Consider the following 18,740-nt stretch of genomic DNA (forward strand, 5'->3'; position numbering starts at 1 on the left):
CGCTGCCTCGGAAAACCGTAGCATTCTTGTAGGCTAATTGGCCTTTCAAAAATGTCTCCACTCTCAGCACCCTTCTTGGCGAGCAAGTCCGCTTTCTCATTACCCGGAATCGAGCAATGAGCGCGGACCCACACCACCGTGATGCTGAAGGACTGAGCCGCCAGGTTGTTTAAAGTCTTGCGTATTTCCGTGAGGAAAAACGTAGACTCCCTGGTCGGCTTCAGAGTCCGGATAGCCTCAACAGAGCTAAAGCTATCGGTGAAGATGAAGTAGTGGTCAGGTGGCATGGTCTCGATGATTCGCAGTGCGCAGTAAACCGCGGCTAACTCTGCGACATAAACCGAACTCGGGTCCTTCAGCTTAAAGAACAGCTGATAAGATTCATGATAAACACCGAAGCCCGTACAGCCGTCGAGCTTGGAGCCATCGGTGAAGAATCTGTTGTTTGGAGAAATTGAGGTTCCTTTTGCTGAAATTTCAATTGTTTTGACAACCATTTTACTGAAATTTCAGTAAATCATCTGTCAACGTAACAAATACCAGTTAACTGAGAATTCAGTAAAATATAAATAACTGAATCGTTTACTGAAATTTCAGTAGGGGAGAGTGGGGAGACTTGATCCCCGGGGACACTTGATCCCAAGCCTGTATCTCGTCAGCATGTGGGTAAAACAATTAGCTTTGTTCTAGAAAGTTGTGCGAAATTGACTAAAACTCATTGTAGAAAACAAAGAAAAAAATTAAAAAATGTTTAGACTGAGTTACACACATTTTTCTAAAAAGTGCTGCAAAAAACTTCTAAGAGATCTTTTTTCTTTGTTTTGATAAGTATAGAAAACACTCAAAAATTATTCAAACAAATATTTTTTATACATGAATTGTTTGATAAACATATCAACTCCAAAACCCTTTCGCATTTGACGTTAAATTTATCGTATACTATTTTTACAGTCAATTGTTTAAAAAAGTGCATTTAGGGAAACTTGATCCCTGCATTTTTACAGTCACTCGAATCAGCCTCAAGATTAAATAATTGGGCTGGGATTTCGTACATAGTTTCCTTTAGTATAGTTTTACATAACTTATTGCAGTTTGAACCATTTTTCAAAAGTTTTGTAAACAAAAATTACCAGCTTTTGTAAACATGCTCAATTTTGATCTAAAAAAGAAAATTTTAAGTTTTTAACTATTTTGCATGCTAAACATGTTATATTTTGAACACAAACAAACAGGTTTAATGTGAAATTGCTGTAACTTGTAGAAAATTAAAAGTTTGGATGAATAAGAAACATTTTGCTTAAGATTTCTTCAAAATGTTGAAAGGGGGATCAAATTACCCCCAACATTTTGAAAATGCCGGTTTAAAATATTTTTTTAAAACGCTTGGCGTGATTCGAAGAGTTTATCTGATGAAATACCCATATCAGCCAAACATAGTTGAAAGTTTAAGCTTTCAATTCATGCAAAAAGTTCATAGTTTTGTGAGAAATTGACAGAGTTATGTACGATACAAAAAAAGGGGATCAAGTCTCCCCACTCTCCCCTAGATGAAAATTCAGTAAAACTTTTCTGAATTTCAGAAAAAAATGCTGTGTTTAGATTTAGTTCCCTATTAACATCATAGTTGCATTGTTAATTTGATTTTAGCTAACCACAGTAAATTTTCTTGAAATATTTCGAACTGTCAAAAATACACCAAAGCATCACACCAAGATCACACAAAAAACAGTGTAAAAAAACTGTGTATCCACTGTGATTCACCGCGATCAATTTTTGACAGTTCGACGCCAACGAATTATTTCAAGACAATTTAACGCGGTTAACCAAAATCAAACTAACAATGCAACTCATGTGTTTCGACATGGTCAAGTTGAAAGTTCCCAGTTAGGTTAATGGATTTATTTCGGATAGCTTCAATTATTTTCAAACGCAGGTATTATTCGCAATCGAAAGCCTTATATTTTCTTACAATATTTGACACAGAATAAAAAACTACGCATTATTTCAATAGCTGTTTTTTCTTGATCACTCATGCTCCGAACCATTTTCCATGGTCCATTTTAAACATTTTTATTCAATGGTGTATCTCTAGATGTTCAAACGCACGAAAAGCAGGGACAATTTCAATTTTCAATGTTCAGATTTTAGAGCTAACAATAACATATACTCAAACAAACAATCTACAAACCTCCAAACGTGATAAACTCAATCAATATATTGTTTATGAAAACGTTCAAATGAATTCGGCAATAATTTATTTTTCTTATCAAATTTATAAAAAACAACTCTGTTCGTTTTCAGGAGTGCAAATTTTATATAATAGATTACTAATAGTGCCGTGTTTTAAAAACCTTTTTATCTTGGACTAGAATCAATAAATCTCTTTGAGGCATACTCAAAAATTCAATTTTCCAAATTTTGATCGAACATTTTGAGCAGCTCTTCATTGGGATTGGTAGCCTCGACATGTTTCACCACAAGCTCATCATCGTCCATCTTTATTTTCTTCATAAACTTTGCCAGATTACTTCCACCCTCAGCGTTCAGTTCATCAGTACTTGTAGTTTTGGCTTCCGGTTCCACGTTTTGATCGATAACGATATCGTTCAGTCCTCCGTGGATAGATTCCGAATTTCTAGCATTCGTAGCATTTGCGTCCGAATCGTCTGTTTCAGAATGTTGAATGTTCAACTGCTCAACAAGCGTATCAATTTCGTGACTATTGCTAGCCTGTTGTTCAGCAAGGGTGTTGTTTTCAGCCTGATCGGTTTGGCTTTTCAATGCTTGGAGGTTGGCGGTTTTGGCATAAATATTCTCACCGATATTGTTTATGTAATAGTTGTAGAATATGTTATTGTGCGGGGTTGGCTCGAATTCTCCGTCTTGTTTCTGCAATCCCATGCGAATAAGAATGGAAATTTTGGTTGTGTATGGTTTTAACCACTTGTACACTCTGCGATGAACAATTATTTGATCATCCTCACACAGCGGTTCCCACATTTCAATCAGCGACTTTTTCACATTGTCGATCAGGATTTGCTTCCTCATTTCCGGGATCAACCGACCAATCCCGTCCAGGTGACGAAACGTCAGATCCATCAGCGCTTGGGCGCTCTTGTTGGTGAGATACATTTGCCACTTGAAAATCATTACCATGAGATCCCACAGCTTATCCATCGAGCTGACGTCGAGACGCATCAACGAGCAACAGGCAATGTCCGTAAGGAGTATGCGCGTCTGATGAACCGTTAGCATGTTGTGCTGGTAGGCCGTTGAAATGTAGTGCAAAAATTTGGGGTCCAGCAGCACCTCGGTGATTTCTCGGAGAACTATCCATGGGGAGAAGAGAAATTCGTTGGAGAGTACATGAAAAGAACGTTTTTGAAGATACATAGAAGTTTGATTGCTGCTTAGCAAAAACAAGGAAAAAAGGTCCAAATGTGCAAAACAAAAACTGGTTTTCTGAACCTTTTAAAAAATAGCTCAAGAGGTATTCTGCTGAATTCATAACAACTGGAATTTTTAGTGAAAGTTTTGTATTCGAAAAAAATGATGAAATTTGGAATAATACTTAACTATTTTTGTAAATTTTGAGTGAGATTTTTGCCTTCGGGAAACTGATAACCAAATGTTTTCACCAATAAGACGTTACCTTGCATGTTCTATAGAAAGAGTAGGGCTGTGCTCCATAAACAATTGATTTTCTTGCAATTTGGTTGACAGCCAGAAATGTCAAGAATCATAAACAAAACGCGCAAACGTTTTGCAAAGCGGATTATTTTTTGATAAAGTTCTTCAAGTTGATTTTTTACCGCGTATTCCACAGAACCATCTCAAAGAGCTACCACGACCATGTCCGGGCTGGAATCGTACGTGAACAACACGGTCTCGATCATCACCGCCGACGGGCGCAATTTCGTCGGAACGTTGAAGGGATTCGACCAAACGGTAAACATTATTCTGGATGAATCGCACGAGCGGGTCTACTCGATGACGGCCGGCATCGAGCAGGTCGTGCTGGGGCTGCACATCATCCGGGGGGACAATGTGGCCATCATCGGGCAGCTGGACGAGAGCGTGGACAGCAAGCTGGACTTTTCCAGCATCCGGGGCATGCCGCTGGAGCCGGTCGTGCACTAATTTAACACGGATTATTATTTAAAAATGAGTGAATCCTATTTTGTGTGTAATTTGCGGTAAATAAATTTAAATTAATAATTGAAAATTCTTGAGTTTTGATTGATTTTATATCACATTCTGTTTCAAACAGTTGGAGTTATACTCTGAAAACCCTTAAGTTTTTTTTATCAATCTATTTTTGTCATGCAACAATCATGTTCAATGTATCATTGCGTTTGCAACAAAACACGTGTGACAAGCCAGTTAAGTCGCCGCAAATCGCAAAATTTACACGCTAACATAAACTTGAATAATTCACAATACTATTTATTTCATTCGGTTGATGGTTCACTAAGAAAATTAATTATTTTCAAGCACCAATTTAAAATAGTTAGAAAGAAATGCAACATTCAATTAGAAAAATAATGTATTTCTGATAAAAATCAAGTAAAACAAGTTATTCGAACTAGTGAGTCGCACACCGTTCTAAATAAAGTTCTATGCTTCGAACATAGATCTAAAAATAAAGCATCTCACACAACTGACAGTTCGACATACGCGGCGGTGGCGTACGTCGTGCGTGATTTTCACCGCACGTTCGTCCATTTAGGGGTGCATTTTCCACCCGAAAGGAAAATCGATTATTTGCACCGTTTTCAGAAGCTGCCAATCAAAGGTCTCCTTCCACTCCGCGGTGCAAAATAAGGTGCAAATTATTGCTAATCGAGGGGTTTTTCGTTCTTGCAGAACCTACAACTTACCCTGGGCGGACTTGTCCAGCGGAATCGCCTGAGCTTTCAAGCGCTGATCGATCACGTACAGCATCTCGCTGCCGAGATTTAGCAGAATAAATAGGTTCGTAATGGTCATCTCGCTATCAACCACTTATCACTGCGGGGGTTTCCTGCTCTTTTTTTTTCAAGCTAGGAATCGGGAACACGCGTGTCCACGGTATCGAACGGCTTTCCGAAGAGTGGCAAGAACCAAAATAAATAGGGCTCACACGGGCGGTGAATGCAGCGCAGTTTGTTGGTGGCAACCGGTGCCATGGTGAAGCAAACAAACCAGGGGCCGAGTTTGTTATCAGCTGATTGCCGGTTCCACTAAAAGTGGAGTCAGTGTTGATTGGGTCTCCCTTGAATCGCTTAGTAGTAATGCCAATCCTGAGATGATGAGTAGTCAGCAGCTTCGGTCTACGAATACCTTATCTTTAGTTGCAAACCTGAAAAGGGCCTTTGATTAACGAAGGAACCCGTTTCAGAAAATGCCGCTCGACGCGTACGACCTGTACTCGGAGCTGTGGCGCACCGTCGTCATTAACGGCCAGCTGGAGCGGTTGACGGCAGCGCTCAAGGGTTGCAACACCGACTCGGAGATCATCCGATACATCCGCCAGGTCGTTGACGAGCACGGCATGCTGGAGTTCATCAAACCCAAGGGCGATGGCAAGGACGAAAGTAAAGCGATTGCTTGCCGGAAGCAGGGCAACGAGTGCTTCCACCCCAAGGTAAGAAAGTACGTCAAGGCGGTTGAGCACTACAACGAAAGTATTGCCCTCTCGGAAGCCAACTCGGAAACGCTGGCCATCGCTTACGCGAACCGTTCGGCGGTTTGCTTTGAGCTGCAGGAGTACGAGGCGTGTTTGGAGAACATTCGGCTGGCGCGACAGAATCCTTATCCGGAGAATTTGTTGGGCAAATTGGCGAAAAGGGAAGCCGAATGTCAGAACAAGTTCCAAAGCAACGGCGGAGCGGAGGTCAGCGAGATACGGGAGCCGAAGTTGAGCTACAAACCGAATCCCTCGATTCCGCACGTTTCTGACTGTCTGGAGCTGAAGGAGGACAGCCAATTTGGACGATATCTGGTGACGAATCGCAATCTCAGCGCTGGAGATGTTGTGATAGTAGAGAAGCCGTTTTCGCGACTGCTTGCGGCCCAGCTGCGTTATCTCAACTGTGATTACTGCCATCAGGACGTGTTTCTCTCGTTGATTCCGTGCGAAAGCTGCTCGTTTACGATGTTCTGCTCAGAAGATTGTCGTAAGAAGGCCAACGAGGGTTACCACTCCGTCGAGTGTCCCATCATCAGAGATATGCACTTCCTCTTCACGAAAGTAATCCTGATGGCTTTACGTACCACGACGATGGCCATCTCAACGTTCGGTGGTAATCTAGACGAACTACGTCTCCACATCGAGTCCATCGACGAGTCAAACCTGCACCCGTTCAAGCTAGACTGGACCGGAATCTCACCGCAGGAAGTGTACAGCACCATCCACGTGCTAGCGACGAACCAGAAGCAGCGCACCCCAGGCGACCTGACGCAACGTGCAATCTACGCGATCGTGATGAGCGAAGTTTTGCTCGGGAAAAGTCAACGTCTGAACGAACTCTGCGGCGACAACGAATCCCACCGAGATCTGGTGCGACAGCTTATCTTCCGACACGCACAAACCTCTCCAGTCAACATGCATTCGCTGATGTACATGGACTACGCACCGGATGCGGACGAGGAGCAGTTCCGTCAGGAATCTCTGGGCTGTGGTTCGTTCCCGATCTTGAGCATGATCAATCATTCGTGCGCGCCAAACTTGGTACGCGTGACGCTGTCTTCCGGGTGTGTCGCAGCGTTGATCAACCGACCGGTCAAGAAGGGCGGCCAGTTGTTTGATAACTACGGGTAAGATTGCTGTAAATTCTCCGAAATACCATCTAAAACACTCAATTTCACAGCTACCATCACTGTCTGGACACGCTCACCGATCGGCAGAGTGGACTCCGCGCGCAGTACAGCTTCAAGTGTGAGTGCGAGGCCTGCCGGAAGAACTATCCGCTCTATTTCTCGCTGAAACGTATCGAACTACCCCCGAACGTGGCCCATCCAATCAACAACGACGAATTTGAGCGGCTCAGGGAGCACGACATGCAGACGGCGCTCAAGAAAATGCCCGACTATTGTCGATTCATCAACACATTCGACGGCCAGTATCCGTGCTACGACGTTAGCTCCGTCCAGGAAGCGCTGTTGCGCTGCTTTCAAGTCATTTTTGCGACGCAAACGCGCAAGCTAAAGTACAAGGACTTGTCATCTCTGTAGTGAAATAACTTTTTCGTTTTACCGATTTTATCGATCAGATTTAGCAACAATATGTAACATTCAGATAACTACCCAATAAAGCTCGGTAACTTAAAATTTGAAAATAAACTTCTTGCCGACAAAGCCCTGAATGTCCAGCGCGCTCGACACCGCCTTCACGTAGTCGGTAAATGCAATCATTTCATGTGCCGGCGCCTTCAGCGCTCCCTTCTCGATCAGTCCAAACAGTTCCTGGAACATCTCGGATCGCTTGCTGCTTTCGGCGTTCTGCTTGGTCCACCGCGTCATCCAGAACCCACTAAACTGCAGATCCTTAAAGATGAGAGCCGCCGTCGGAACGGTGACCGGCTCGCGGGACATTCCACCATACGTCACCATAACTCCATGATTGTCCAGGTGGCGGGACATCTCCAAAGCGTTCTTTCCGCCAACGCAGTTCAGCGCCAGCTTTGGCTTTTTGAAGATTCCATCCTTGAACAGCTTCGTAGTTCTCAGCTCCTCCTCGGTTAAAATCTCGGCCGCGCCCAGATTCTTCAAATAATCCCGCAACTTTGAAAACTCCGGCCTATCCCGGACAATGCCAACGCACTGCACGTCCCAAGCGCGACACAGCTGAATTATCGCCTGGCCGCAAGCCGAATTGGCTCCATTCTGGATCACAGTATCTCCCGCTTTCAACGGTACAAAATCCTTCAACATCCGATACCCGGTGCACGGATTAACGGTCAACGTGGCCGCCTCGGCAATCCCAATCGCCTCCGGAACCTTCATCAAACTGGCCGCACTGTACAGCGCGTGCGATCGCCACGTCCCGAGCCCGGTCGCAAACGGAATAACACGATCACCTACCTTCAACCCGCTGACCTGCGCCCCAACGAAAATCACCTCACCAACGCACTCATTACCACCAACCGCCGGAAACGGCGGCTTCACCGGATATTTGCCTAAAAGTTAAAAAAAAAATCCACGTAAAACCGCACCCCCTCATACCATCGCCATCCCAAACCCTCACCCTGAACTGTGTTGATGTCGGCCGGGTTGATGGGCGCGCCCAGCGTCTTGATGAGCACTTGGCCGCCGGCCGGATCCGGCACCGTTTCCTGCTCCAGCCGGATCACCTTAGCAGGGTTGCCAAACTCGGCGTACCGCAGCACGGACGCAACTACGCTCATGTGGCGCTGCAGGTGGCCATGGTGGGCGGCAGCGGTCTGGTGGCAGCGTGCCAGCAGAATGGACATGGCGGTGCTGGTTGATTTAAGTTTATTCACGATATTTTTTTTAAATTTCAAAATCACTATCAGAATCTGTCCCGTTATCAATCAACGATGGCATAACACAACTTCTTTGTAGCAAAACATGCGACCTAGCATGCGACGCAACGATGAAAAGTTGTTGCGCGACATCCACTACACTGTCGAATGAATTTACACGAAAAAAAAATTAAACGGCTTCTCTACACAAAAAATACGCCACACTTTTTATTCAAGTGCCCAAACACATGAATGATTGAATAAAGCCACATTATAGATCTAATTGGTTTGTGTTTCAACATAAATCCAAATCACAATCAAATGCAATTGTTTGGATGATTGACTTTTTGGTATTTTTTGACACGTTATTTTCATTCGGGTGGCTCAAGTTTTTCAAGTGTTTTGCTCATGAATTTGTCTCACAGTCTTGAACTATTCAAAGTGATGAGGAAAACACATGAAATTGATCTTAAGATCTACACAAAACTAGCACTATTCAAAGTCAGCGTGATTTTCCACATGAATTTAATGTGTTTCACTGATTGATTTTAGCGCGACTTTTATCGATGGCTAGAAGCAAGGCTATAGAACGAGTAGCACAAAAAACTCTCCCGTTTTCAACTGGCCGGCCGGCGCAGTGGTAGCGTGCACGACTAGCAAACGAGAACCTGTATATCGCTTGTACGTACTATTATTTTTCAACACCATTTAAAATTGGCTAAAATAAAAAAGTGTTTGGCTATTGAAATTATTTCATGGCCAATCACCGCAATTTCGAGTGGTTTGCGATTGATTTTGAGTGCTCTGTACAGCAGGGCCAGATCATGTGCGAAACACTTCGATGCGCTGTGTGAGTTTTGCTCAGTGTACGTTTTTGACTCATGACCTACACTGAAAATACGCCACCCTTTTTTTCCAAGTGCCCAAACACTTGAATGATTCAATTAATCCGCATCTTAGATCTAATTTGTTTGTGTTTAAATTTCAATCCAATCCATTATTAAATTCAAGTGTTTTGGCGATTGACTTTTTGGTATTTTTTGACACCTTATTTTCATTTGGGTGGCTCAAACTTTTCAAGTGTTATGCTCATGAATTTTCCCCACTGTGCTGAACTATTCAAAGTAATGAGCAAAACACTTGAAATTGATCTTGTTTTGATTTGAAATCCAGTTTCGCGACAGCTTCGTCGGAATTTGCTTCGTTTCCTCATTTGAAAGTTTTGGAGGTCCGGTGTGTTCGTTTTTCGGAGACCGCTTGAGTTCGCTGCCGCCATGTTCCAGTCCAGAAAATTGCCTGCCCGGTTTGTGACCGCGAAGATGAGCATCACCATAAGGCTGTGTCCTCGGGCTCGGGCTCCGTATGGCCAGCGGAAGGGCTTGGTCTCCCGGGCAGTAGCCAACTTTGATGATAAAGTTCCTTTCCGGACCCATTTGGTGAGTGGGGAGAGATTTTTTTTTGGGTTTTGTTTTGATTTTTGGATGTATTTTGTATGATTCACAGGAAGGATGCGAGAGAGCTGCAGATGCCGTACCAGGTAGGCGGTGCCAGTGATAAACAAGATTTGGATGCATTCAACTCAGGGGCCATGATATGCGTCATTCGACTGGTCAAGGCACAGTTTGATTCGAACCACCGCGGTTCTGCATCAACAAGAAGATTCCCCATGGGGCCTCCATCTCCGCCGGCACCGGTGCTTCACTCGCCGACGCTGAGAAACCTCCCAGGAAGTAGTGGTGGCGAACAAACCGATCCCGACCAGGAAGAAAAAAATAACAAAATTTTTACACGCCATGTTGATAGAAAATAAAAATAAAAACATTTCATTTCGCAACATCTTCCTTACATAAAAACAAATCGAAATCCATTTCTATTACATGCAAACATGCATTGATTAAAGAAAGAAAAGCCATTTAAAACCAATAAATATAATATAGTATTTCATGTGACACAACACGTCAAATTCAAGTGTTTTGCTATTGAATTGACAGCTAATTTTGTTGCCCAAAATTCAAGTGTTTTGCGATTGGTTTTTAAGTGCACTGTATAGCAGGGTCAGATCAAGGGTAGAACACTTGATTTAAAAGGGTCATTTTTGTTCAGTGTAGCTCATGACTCATGCAGTGCCGCCAAACGAACATTGCACGCACATCTAACATTTCGAATGAGTAGAATAACCTCGTGCGAGCAGTTTTTGTTCTGTTTTCTACAATGTATTTATTAGTGTTATGTTATGCTCCATACAAAAAAAAAAGTTTGAATGGAATTTTTGTTACGAGGAGGGCAAAAAATCCTTTTTTTTGCGTTACGTTATAAAAGAACGCTCCCTTCTAGAAATCTCAAATTCAAGATACACTGAAAGCCCGACCATGGTTATTTTAAGAACATTTGCTAAAAATTCTGCTTATTAAATTAACTGTGGCTTTTTGGTAAAATTAAACGCAAATATGGTAAAATGTACCATACTTCCGCAAAATTGCATGGTAGCATTTACAAAATTATTATCATTCTCTCCGTATTGGAGGGTTAAAATAACCATACCGCTCTCGACATAGTAAAACTGACTGCGTTAATCAGTCAATCCAATGTTTTTAGCAAAAATACGTCGGTGCGTGTTCTCAATTTAATCCTACAATATGGTAGCAGCTACCATGGTTGGGTTTTCAGTGTACCTTTTTTTAAAACAACGAGTGAATTTGAAAAAAGGGTGGAAAGTACACTCAAAATCAGAAGTACTCCTCAAAAGGTTACTTCACCCTTTTTTTCAAGTTTAAGGGTGGAAGTAAAGTCTAGTATGCAGATCGGAAGGAAAGGGGTCAAGAAACAGCTTTACGAACAGCAGAACAAAGGAGAGGGAGCGATTTCTTGGGGCTTTTCTTCACCATCTCTAACTTGCTTGCGCTGCCGCTGCTGCCCATTTGAAATTTTTTTTGACCGGTTCCTTCCGAAGTGCGTATACCGCTTAACCTGGGACGGGACGGCTGGATAGAGTCTTCTTTTTGAGTGTTTACGTTTGTATTCTTCTTCTGTTAATTTTGCAAGAAAATTCGTGTTCGAATACAAATATCAAGCGATCTGTGATTCAGATAGCTTGACGATTCCAATTTTCTTGATGATACTATGAATACAAAGAGACGAGTTGTTCCTTTTAATTCCGCTATATATTTTTAATATCTTGACAGATACGTATTTCGTCTACTACTTGCAGACTTCATCAGTGTTCTGTTCTCGAGAATTGTTTTATTTTTTTTTTCAACTCACATTACAATACTTATCATTTTCTCCTCATTAGAAAGGACTGGTTTAGGTTGACAGAAGCGGCCATGTTGAAGGTGGTTTAGATTGACATTAGGTTTTTTTCTCTTTGTTTATCCCATCCCAGGAAGTAACCTTCAAAATGGGTTTGTTTTCCTTGTGTTGACAGATAGAACCCTTTTTGAGGGGTACTTCTGATTTTGAGTGTAACCTCCTTTAGGAATAATTTTGATTTTGAGTGTTGCGCGAAAAACTGACTGAGTTTAGTTCTTAATTGGGCTTATTTTAATAACAGTGTAGCTGCCACCCGGAAGCAAACAAAGTCAAACGGCGGGAAAATATCAAGTTGTGATCGTCTTCAGTGGCTTTGGCAATACGATTGAGTTTGATCTTTTGAAATTTGCAGCTTTCCCAAAAACAGGTACTCTTTCAAAGAACAATTAGGTCAATCAGAAATTATCATCAAAATAAATTTTCAGAAAATGGTGCAGGACGCTTACAACCTGTACATGGAACTGTGGGAGAAGATCGACGAGAGAGGCATCAAGAAACGGGTCGCGCGCCACTTGAAGGCCTGCCGCTCTAGCAGTGAAATAATCGCGTACGTGCGCAGCTTGCTGGACCAGTTCCGTTTGCTGACTTTGACCGGCCTGCCTGGCGACGGCAAAAACGATGCCGAGGCGATCGCTTGCCGGAAGCGGGGCAACGGGCTGGTGAACCCGCGGATCGCGCGATATGTCAGCGCCATCCGGCTCTACAACAAGAGCATTGCTTTGGCCGAGGCCAACTCGGCGGCCCTGGCGGAAGCGTATGGCAACCGGTCGGCGGTTTGTTTCGCGCTTAAGGAGTACCAAGCCGCGCTGGACAACATCCGGTTGGCGCGGGAGAATCCGTACCCGGAGAACCTGATGCATTTGATGGACAAGCGCGAGCAGGACTGTCGGCAGTTGCTGAGCGAGGTTGGTGAACTGGGCGAGTTGAAGGATGAATTAGCGGCAAAGGTTGAGTTGAGCCACGAACCCAATCCGAAAATTCCGCAAATTGCCAACTGCCTGGAGCTGAAGCACGAGGACCAGTACGGACGATGCATTGTGACGAACCGCGACTTGAAGGTAGGAGATGTGGTCATCATTGAGAAACCTCACTCGACCGTGTTGGATGAAGAGCTACGCTATTTGCACTGTGACTTTTGCAACCAGGAAGCATTCTTGAGCTTGATTCCGTGCAAGCAGTGTTCGATCACGATGTTTTGCTCAAACGCTTGCTACCAGAGCGCACTGGACAGCTACCACCGCCTGGAGTGTCCGGTCATCAAGGACGTACGCTTGCTTTTCCCGAATGTCATGGTTTTGGCTTTTCGAACTTTGGCCAAGACGATTACAAGTTTCAACAATAATCTGGAAGATCTGAAGCTGTTTACGGAATGCGTGGAGCAAACAAGTCCGAGCCCGTTCGACTATGACTGGACCACGATTGGCGCCAAGGATATGTACGCGACAATCCATTCCATGTCAACTCTGCAGGGTAAGCACACTACTATAGATCTGCTTCAGCACGTGGTTTATGCCATCGTCATGAGCGAGCTGTTGTTTGGCAAGACCTTGCTGGGCGAACTGTGCGGAACCAACGAAGCCCATCGGGACTTTATCCGTGTACTCGCACTTCACCTGTGTCATATTGCTCCGGTTAACTTTCGGACCCAGGACTACATGGATTACACACCGAAAGGGAGGGAACAATTCGGCGCCAAGAGCCACTTCACCGCATCGTACCCCATCATGAGCCTGATGAACCACTCCTGTGCCCCGAACGTGGACCGGATCGATATGCCAAGTTCACGGGCAATCGTCGTGATTCGACCCATCAAGAAGGGTGGCCAGCTGTTCGATAACTATGGGTAAGTAAATACTAAAAAATCGTATTTTATCTGTCGTCTCTTATTTAGGTGGTGGTTGTTTATTTCTTTGAGGAAGCTTTAACTCTCTCATTTAAAATACCTTGGAAAATTTCTGTAGTTCTGTAATTTCGGAATACATTCGTCCGGCTTCAGCTGAAGATTCATGCTGTCCCATGTTGCATGTTTGAGTGTAGACCTACGGAAAACCTTGCCGCGAGGAGAGGTGAGTGAACCTGTACACGAGCCACCTACGACATAATTCCTCGGGCGGCCCAGGTCAACTCGAAGTTACCCCAGGCACCCCCAGTGCAGGACACATTGGGGGTAGAAAGCGGATAGAATTTTCAGTGAATACAAAAGTTACGACAATATAGGTTCATATAAACCTTATTCCTTGATCTTACCTTTTGACACTATCAAACCTAGCAATATTACTATTGCATCTTACCATTCCCTTTTGATAGTGTCAACTTCAAACCTTCATCCATTGTGCAATTAACACATAATTCCCGCTATATTCTTCATGCGGAATCGTCGTCTAATTTCTTCGCCTTATTATCACTGAACCACGGCGCGATATTGTTCTTACATTTTTTTTTTTGAGCTTCAACGACCGATTGTTATTCACGCACTTATAAAAATACTTGTTCTGTTTCGCGGCTTTGTGAAAAAAACACGTGTGTTGGCTGATACAATAGGTCTATTCCCGTACCTGCAGAATTGCAGAATTTCTGCAACTTCTGCAAAATTCTGCAGCCAGCATAAGTCACTTTTTTGCAGTACGTTCCCGTACTTTTCAGTTCGCTCTCTTCATCTCTCTCTTTTGCAGAAGTTCTGCAAGGAGAGGAGCCGCAAAACTTTTGCCTGGGTAGCGCGTTCCAGTACTTTTTCTGCAATATTGTACACAGTTGAGTGGAATTACTTAAATTGGGTATTAAAGTTTTTTTTTTATTATTTTAAAAAAAGGGATTGACAAAAATTATAATTGAAAGAAGTTTACCTCTAGAACGGGGACTTATTTTTTTATGCAACTCAACATTTTATTTAAAAGATGCTTATGCTTAGGTAGAAATTATTCATTAGAAACATTTCAAAACTTTTACATAAGGTAAAAAATAGAAATGAGAGTTGCAGGTACGTACCTGCGTTTAACAAATAAAATTCAAAAAAATGACAAACAAAGGTTCAATATAGAAGGGATCATAAATACATGTTTTGATAGCAGACTATTTGAAGAATTTTTTATTCAGGATAACATAAATAAATTATGGATGTCACATGGAAGAACAACGGTGACGCAGCAAAGTTGAAAATATTAGAAAGTAAATGAATCACAAACTCAAAAATATGGAACACATAAATTTAGAAACCCAGAAATTAAGAAAATCATAAATAAAAATAAATTGAGAAGCTTAAAAAAATTAAATCAGCTATTTGAGAAATTTAAAATGCAAATATTTATCTGAGAAAAAAATAAATCACATATTCAAAGCTTAAAAAAATTAAGTAATTCAAAATGTAAATAATTAAAAAAAGCTTAATTTCAAAAAATCAAAATAAAGAAAAATAAGGATGAAATATAAAAGTTCAGACTTGAGGTATTTTGAATTCGAAATAAAAAAATCTAAATTTTGAATATTTAATAGAACATCAAAAATTCTAATTCTACAGTTAAAAATTAAAAAAAATATAATTTGAAAAAAAAAGTTAAATTTAAAAATTTTGTAAATAAAAAAATCAAAAACTGAATTATAAAAAATAGATAGTTTGTACTCTATTACCCGAAGACCGGGAAGACCTCTGCGAAATTTCTAATCTCTAAATCCTCTAAATATGCATTTCAAACCTAAAATATGACTCCAAAATAAGTGTATTTCTATTTAGGAATTTAGGAATGTAGGGATTTAGGAATTTAAGAATTTAAGTATACCGTAATATTATTATAATTTAATAAAATAATATTATTATAATTTAATAAAATTTATAGGTATCAATTTTTAATAGTATAAAATACGATGTGTAAACAACGTAACTTATGTTTCAGCAAAAAAAAAAAATGGTCATCAATCATATAATCAATTATATTTATTATTTGTTTGGTACAGTCTAATACCTTTTTTATGATTCCTTCATTAAAAGTTCAACAAAATACATTTAATATTTTGGTTTATATAAGATTACAAATTGGTAGCACCGTCACAGGTACAATTTATAATTTGTCAATTACATTTACCTATTATTTTAACACACATATTTAGTCTATTCAAAAGCAATTTAAGATCAAAAATCAATTCATAAACAAATATTTTTTTGAAATTTATTCAACTCAAAAGAAATGTGTCTTATAAAAGTTTTTAAAAACAATTGTTTTTATGATACAAATTGTTTGTTGGGTTATTAGCCGTGCTGTAATACTAGATTTACTTATAAACTTTATTAACTCTAAAAATAATAAATTCGCTATATCATTACATTAATGAACTAAGCCTGAAATCGTTAACATTAAATATAGTTCTCAATAAAACCAGACATTAAAAAAATACCCCAAAATCCATCAATTCCAAATATACAAACGTCCTTTCAAAAATACTGCTTAAATTCAGTAATAATAAAACATCAAATTTATTACACCTACACTAGCACCTACATAATAATAAAATGCTTGATTTAACCCAACATGCAAATTTTATGTAAGCGTGTACTCACACCAACTTGCAGTTACTTTTCAACACGAAAGAGAAGAGAGAGCTTGCAGAAAAGTACGGGAACGGTTTTGCTGCAACTTTTGTCTCTCTCATTGCAGAATTTCTGCCTGAAAGAAAAGTTACTTTTGTTGCAGAAAAGTACGGGAACGCTCTGCTGCCGATTTCGTGCAGAATTGCAGAATTCTGCAGTACGGGAATAGACCTAATGACTTTTTCGGTCATCGTATGCTCGCAAGGTACATGAAAGAGAAAAAGAGAAAAAATGGGATAAGTACAATGTAAAATAAAATCGAACATTGAATAACATACTAACGCAGATAGAAAGAATAAAGAAACCTTATTTATTGCAACTAGACAGAACTACCAACTTGTAACGAGAAGTTTACTAGAAAACAACTGAAGTTGTGAAATATGGGACAAGACAAACAAACTTGAATAGTTAACATATACGTATATTAAAATAGATTGAACGTACCTTTAATCATATAAACAGTTATGCCTAAATTTCTTACCAAATTATGTTCAGCAGTTACATTTCTACAATAATGTATTGCGATTCCAAGTTAGAATAATTGAGTAGTTAAAGTTTATGGGGTAAGAGACAAGTTATAGCAATAGCAAAATAAATAGATGGATAGATTTTATTAAATTTTATCTTAAAAGAATAGGAAAAATCTAGCTAGTTTTTGAAAATAGCCAATGCATCAAGAGCAAACATACAGCATGTCACGTTCACACCGTATGGAGTAAGTGTGATAAACTATATGTCCACATTCGGCGCATCACCTTTTTCAAAATACAGGAAATGATAGAAAGAAGGCTCCATTGTGTAGAGCGGAAGGCTTCTGCAACACTTAGAACTCAAACAAGATATCCCCTGAAATAAGAGAGAAAAATAAATATTAAAATTGTGGTATTATCACTAAATCCTATCATCCTTTCACCCTCCAAGACATGGTCTATCCTTCGTGCCTTCGTGTCTTGGGTGATGGCGAATTCTACCTAGAATTCACAACAGGACCTCCCTCGGCTCCAGTTTACAACATGACAGCGACGAGAACACAGCCGAATGGGAGTTGACAGTATCAAATGCATGCTATACCCTTTGCTTTGCTGGATACTTACTAATAGCAAAGGGCGAGAGTCCTGCGACTCTCAGCAATCATGAATACTGCCCATTTGCCACATTTAAAATACCTTGGAAAATTTCCCTTTAAAAAGTGGAGCATCAACAATTTCCGTCTTCAAATCCTCATGTTGAATTGGTACTACTCCCAATTATTAATTCTTGGCCTACTTGGCTTTTCATACTGTTTTGAAGTTTACAAAAATGCTGGAAAGTAGTTTCCTAATATTTTTATTTAATTATTTATTTACATTTCCAGCATGCACTACTGCTTCGCCAAGCGAGACGAGCGTCAGACCGAACTGATGGATCTGTACTACTTCGAGTGCAAGTGCGAAGCTTGCGTGCGAAATTACACCATCTACCGATTGCTGCCCACCAAACTACGGGGCGGAAGCTTCGCCAGCGTGATGTCACCGGAGATCGACGAAAAGCTGACTCGACACGACAAACGGGCCGCTGCGGCTGTGCTGCCGGCGTGTTACAAGTTTCTCGAGAAGCTGGACCACCTGTACCCGTGCCTGGAGCTGAGCGCAATGCAGCTTTCCGTTCAGCGATGCTTTCAGATGCTGTACAGCTTGGAGTCGGGCAAAGAGAAGTACAAGGACATTTGCCTGATTTAGAAGGGGGTTGGGTAGACGTTACTTTGCTGTCTAAGTTTTTTTTTTTTGCGGAGCAGCAATTTGTTTTAAACATTTTTTTATAATTTACATTTATCCATTGACTAACAACTATCATACGAAGTGTATCAAACGATACTCTGAATAAAGTTTGTTCTCTTTCTCAACGAAATCTTCTTATCAATTTACTCCAGTGAAGACACGCAGACAAGTGCAGGCGTTCTCGGATGATTAGCGTGTAGCAGGTATCACTAGTCGGCAACAACGACACACACGAGAGTGTATCATTCGATGTTTCAGTAGAGTTGAATGTTACAATTTTGGAATAGTTTGAGCAACATAATATGATTAAGAAGTTATCTAAATTTTAGTGTTATTCTGCTGTTTTAAAAGAAAAAATAAAAACCCTCAAAAATAATTAGTTCAAATTAGCTCAACGCACCCTAGATCGGCCTCCAACATTTCGACCGGGTTGCCGACACAACACAATCACCCCCAAAGTCCACAAACAAGCCGGTTTTGTACACACGATAGCGCGCAGTGAGTTGCAAAAAAAAATAAAACGAAAATATTTGGGACTTGGCCGACTAATGTGTGTGCGATCTGTTTTTTTCTAGTCTGTATTCGTGCCGTGGAGTTTGGCCCGTCTGCGGTGGAAGTTGAGGCTTTCTG

At 41.0% G+C, this 18,740-nt stretch overlaps 6 protein-coding genes across 6 annotated transcripts in view; 4 read left to right on the forward strand and 2 right to left on the reverse strand.

Moving 5' to 3' along the window:
• LOC128093113 (probable enoyl-CoA hydratase, mitochondrial) overlaps positions 1-18,740 on the forward strand; it is a 204,992-nt gene that overhangs the window by 184,997 nt on the left and 1,255 nt on the right. The window lies entirely within an intron of this gene.
• Positions 1,943-5,014, reverse strand: LOC128093111 (protein OSCP1). The gene is made up of 2 exons (XM_052708826.1): positions 4,881-5,014; positions 1,943-3,329 (listed from the first exon to the last, which is right to left on the reverse strand). The coding sequence occupies exons 1-2, from the start codon at positions 4,987-4,989 to the stop codon at positions 2,404-2,406; spliced, it is 1,035 nt and encodes a 344-aa protein (XP_052564786.1). The 5' UTR covers positions 4,990-5,014; the 3' UTR covers positions 1,943-2,403.
• On the forward strand, positions 3,753-4,225 carry LOC128093114 (U6 snRNA-associated Sm-like protein LSm8). The gene has a single exon (XM_052708832.1). It carries the CDS (start codon positions 3,853-3,855, stop codon positions 4,138-4,140), a length of 288 nt encoding a protein of 95 aa, XP_052564792.1. The 5' UTR covers positions 3,753-3,852; the 3' UTR covers positions 4,141-4,225.
• On the forward strand, positions 4,867-18,240 carry LOC128092692 (uncharacterized). The gene is made up of 5 exons (XM_052707038.1): positions 4,867-4,974; positions 5,381-6,798; positions 6,852-7,214; positions 12,127-13,617; positions 17,708-18,240. The coding sequence occupies exons 2-5, from the start codon at positions 5,384-5,386 to the stop codon at positions 18,069-18,071; spliced, it is 3,633 nt and encodes a 1,210-aa protein (XP_052562998.1). The 5' UTR covers positions 4,867-4,974; positions 5,381-5,383; the 3' UTR covers positions 18,072-18,240.
• Positions 7,225-8,544, reverse strand: LOC128093110 (enoyl-[acyl-carrier-protein] reductase, mitochondrial). Its single transcript, XM_052708825.1, has 2 exons — positions 8,228-8,544; positions 7,225-8,159 (listed from the first exon to the last, which is right to left on the reverse strand). The coding sequence occupies exons 1-2, from the start codon at positions 8,451-8,453 to the stop codon at positions 7,306-7,308; spliced, it is 1,080 nt and encodes a 359-aa protein (XP_052564785.1). The 5' UTR covers positions 8,454-8,544; the 3' UTR covers positions 7,225-7,305.
• LOC128092271 (puff-specific protein Bx42-like) lies at positions 9,354-10,568 on the forward strand. Its single transcript, XM_052708831.1, has 2 exons — positions 9,354-9,901; positions 9,969-10,568. The coding sequence occupies exons 1-2, from the start codon at positions 9,873-9,875 to the stop codon at positions 10,273-10,275; spliced, it is 336 nt and encodes a 111-aa protein (XP_052564791.1). The 5' UTR covers positions 9,354-9,872; the 3' UTR covers positions 10,276-10,568.

This window comes from Culex pipiens, chromosome 2 (genome assembly GCF_016801865.2).
Source record: "Culex pipiens pallens isolate TS chromosome 2, TS_CPP_V2, whole genome shotgun sequence".
Lineage (NCBI taxonomy): Eukaryota > Metazoa > Arthropoda > Insecta > Diptera > Culicidae > Culex > Culex pipiens.

Coding starts and splice junctions, on each gene's coding strand:
- LOC128093114 (XM_052708832.1), top strand. CDS start 3,853: ATGTCCGGGCTGGAATCGTACGTGAACAACACGGTCTCGATCATCACC.
- LOC128092271 (XM_052708831.1), top strand. CDS start 9,873: ATGATAAAGTTCCTTTCCGGACCCATTTG. Junction 9,902..9,968: donor TTCCTTTCCGGACCCATTTG/GTGAGTGGGGAG, acceptor TATGATTCACAG/GAAGGATGCGAGAGAGCTGC.
- LOC128093110 (XM_052708825.1), bottom strand. CDS start 8,453: ATGTCCATTCTGCTGGCACGCTGCCACCAGACCGCTGCCGCCCACCAT. Junction 8,160..8,227: donor CGACATCAACACAGTTCAGG/GTGAGGGTTTGG, acceptor TTTAACTTTTAG/GCAAATATCCGGTGAAGCCG.
- LOC128092692 (XM_052707038.1), top strand. CDS start 5,384: ATGCCGCTCGACGCGTACGACCTGTACTCGGAGCTGTGGCGCACCGTC. Junction 7,215..12,126: donor AAGGACTTGTCATCTCTGTA/GTGAAATAACTT, acceptor TGAAATTTGCAG/CTTTCCCAAAAACAGGTACT. Junction 13,618..17,707: donor CAGCTGTTCGATAACTATGG/GTAAGTAAATAC, acceptor TTACATTTCCAG/CATGCACTACTGCTTCGCCA.
- LOC128093111 (XM_052708826.1), bottom strand. CDS start 4,989: ATGACCATTACGAACCTATTTATTCTGCTAAATCTCGGCAGCGAGATG. Junction 3,330..4,880: donor GCTGGACAAGTCCGCCCAGG/GTAAGTTGTAGG, acceptor CCCCATGGATAG/TTCTCCGAGAAATCACCGAG.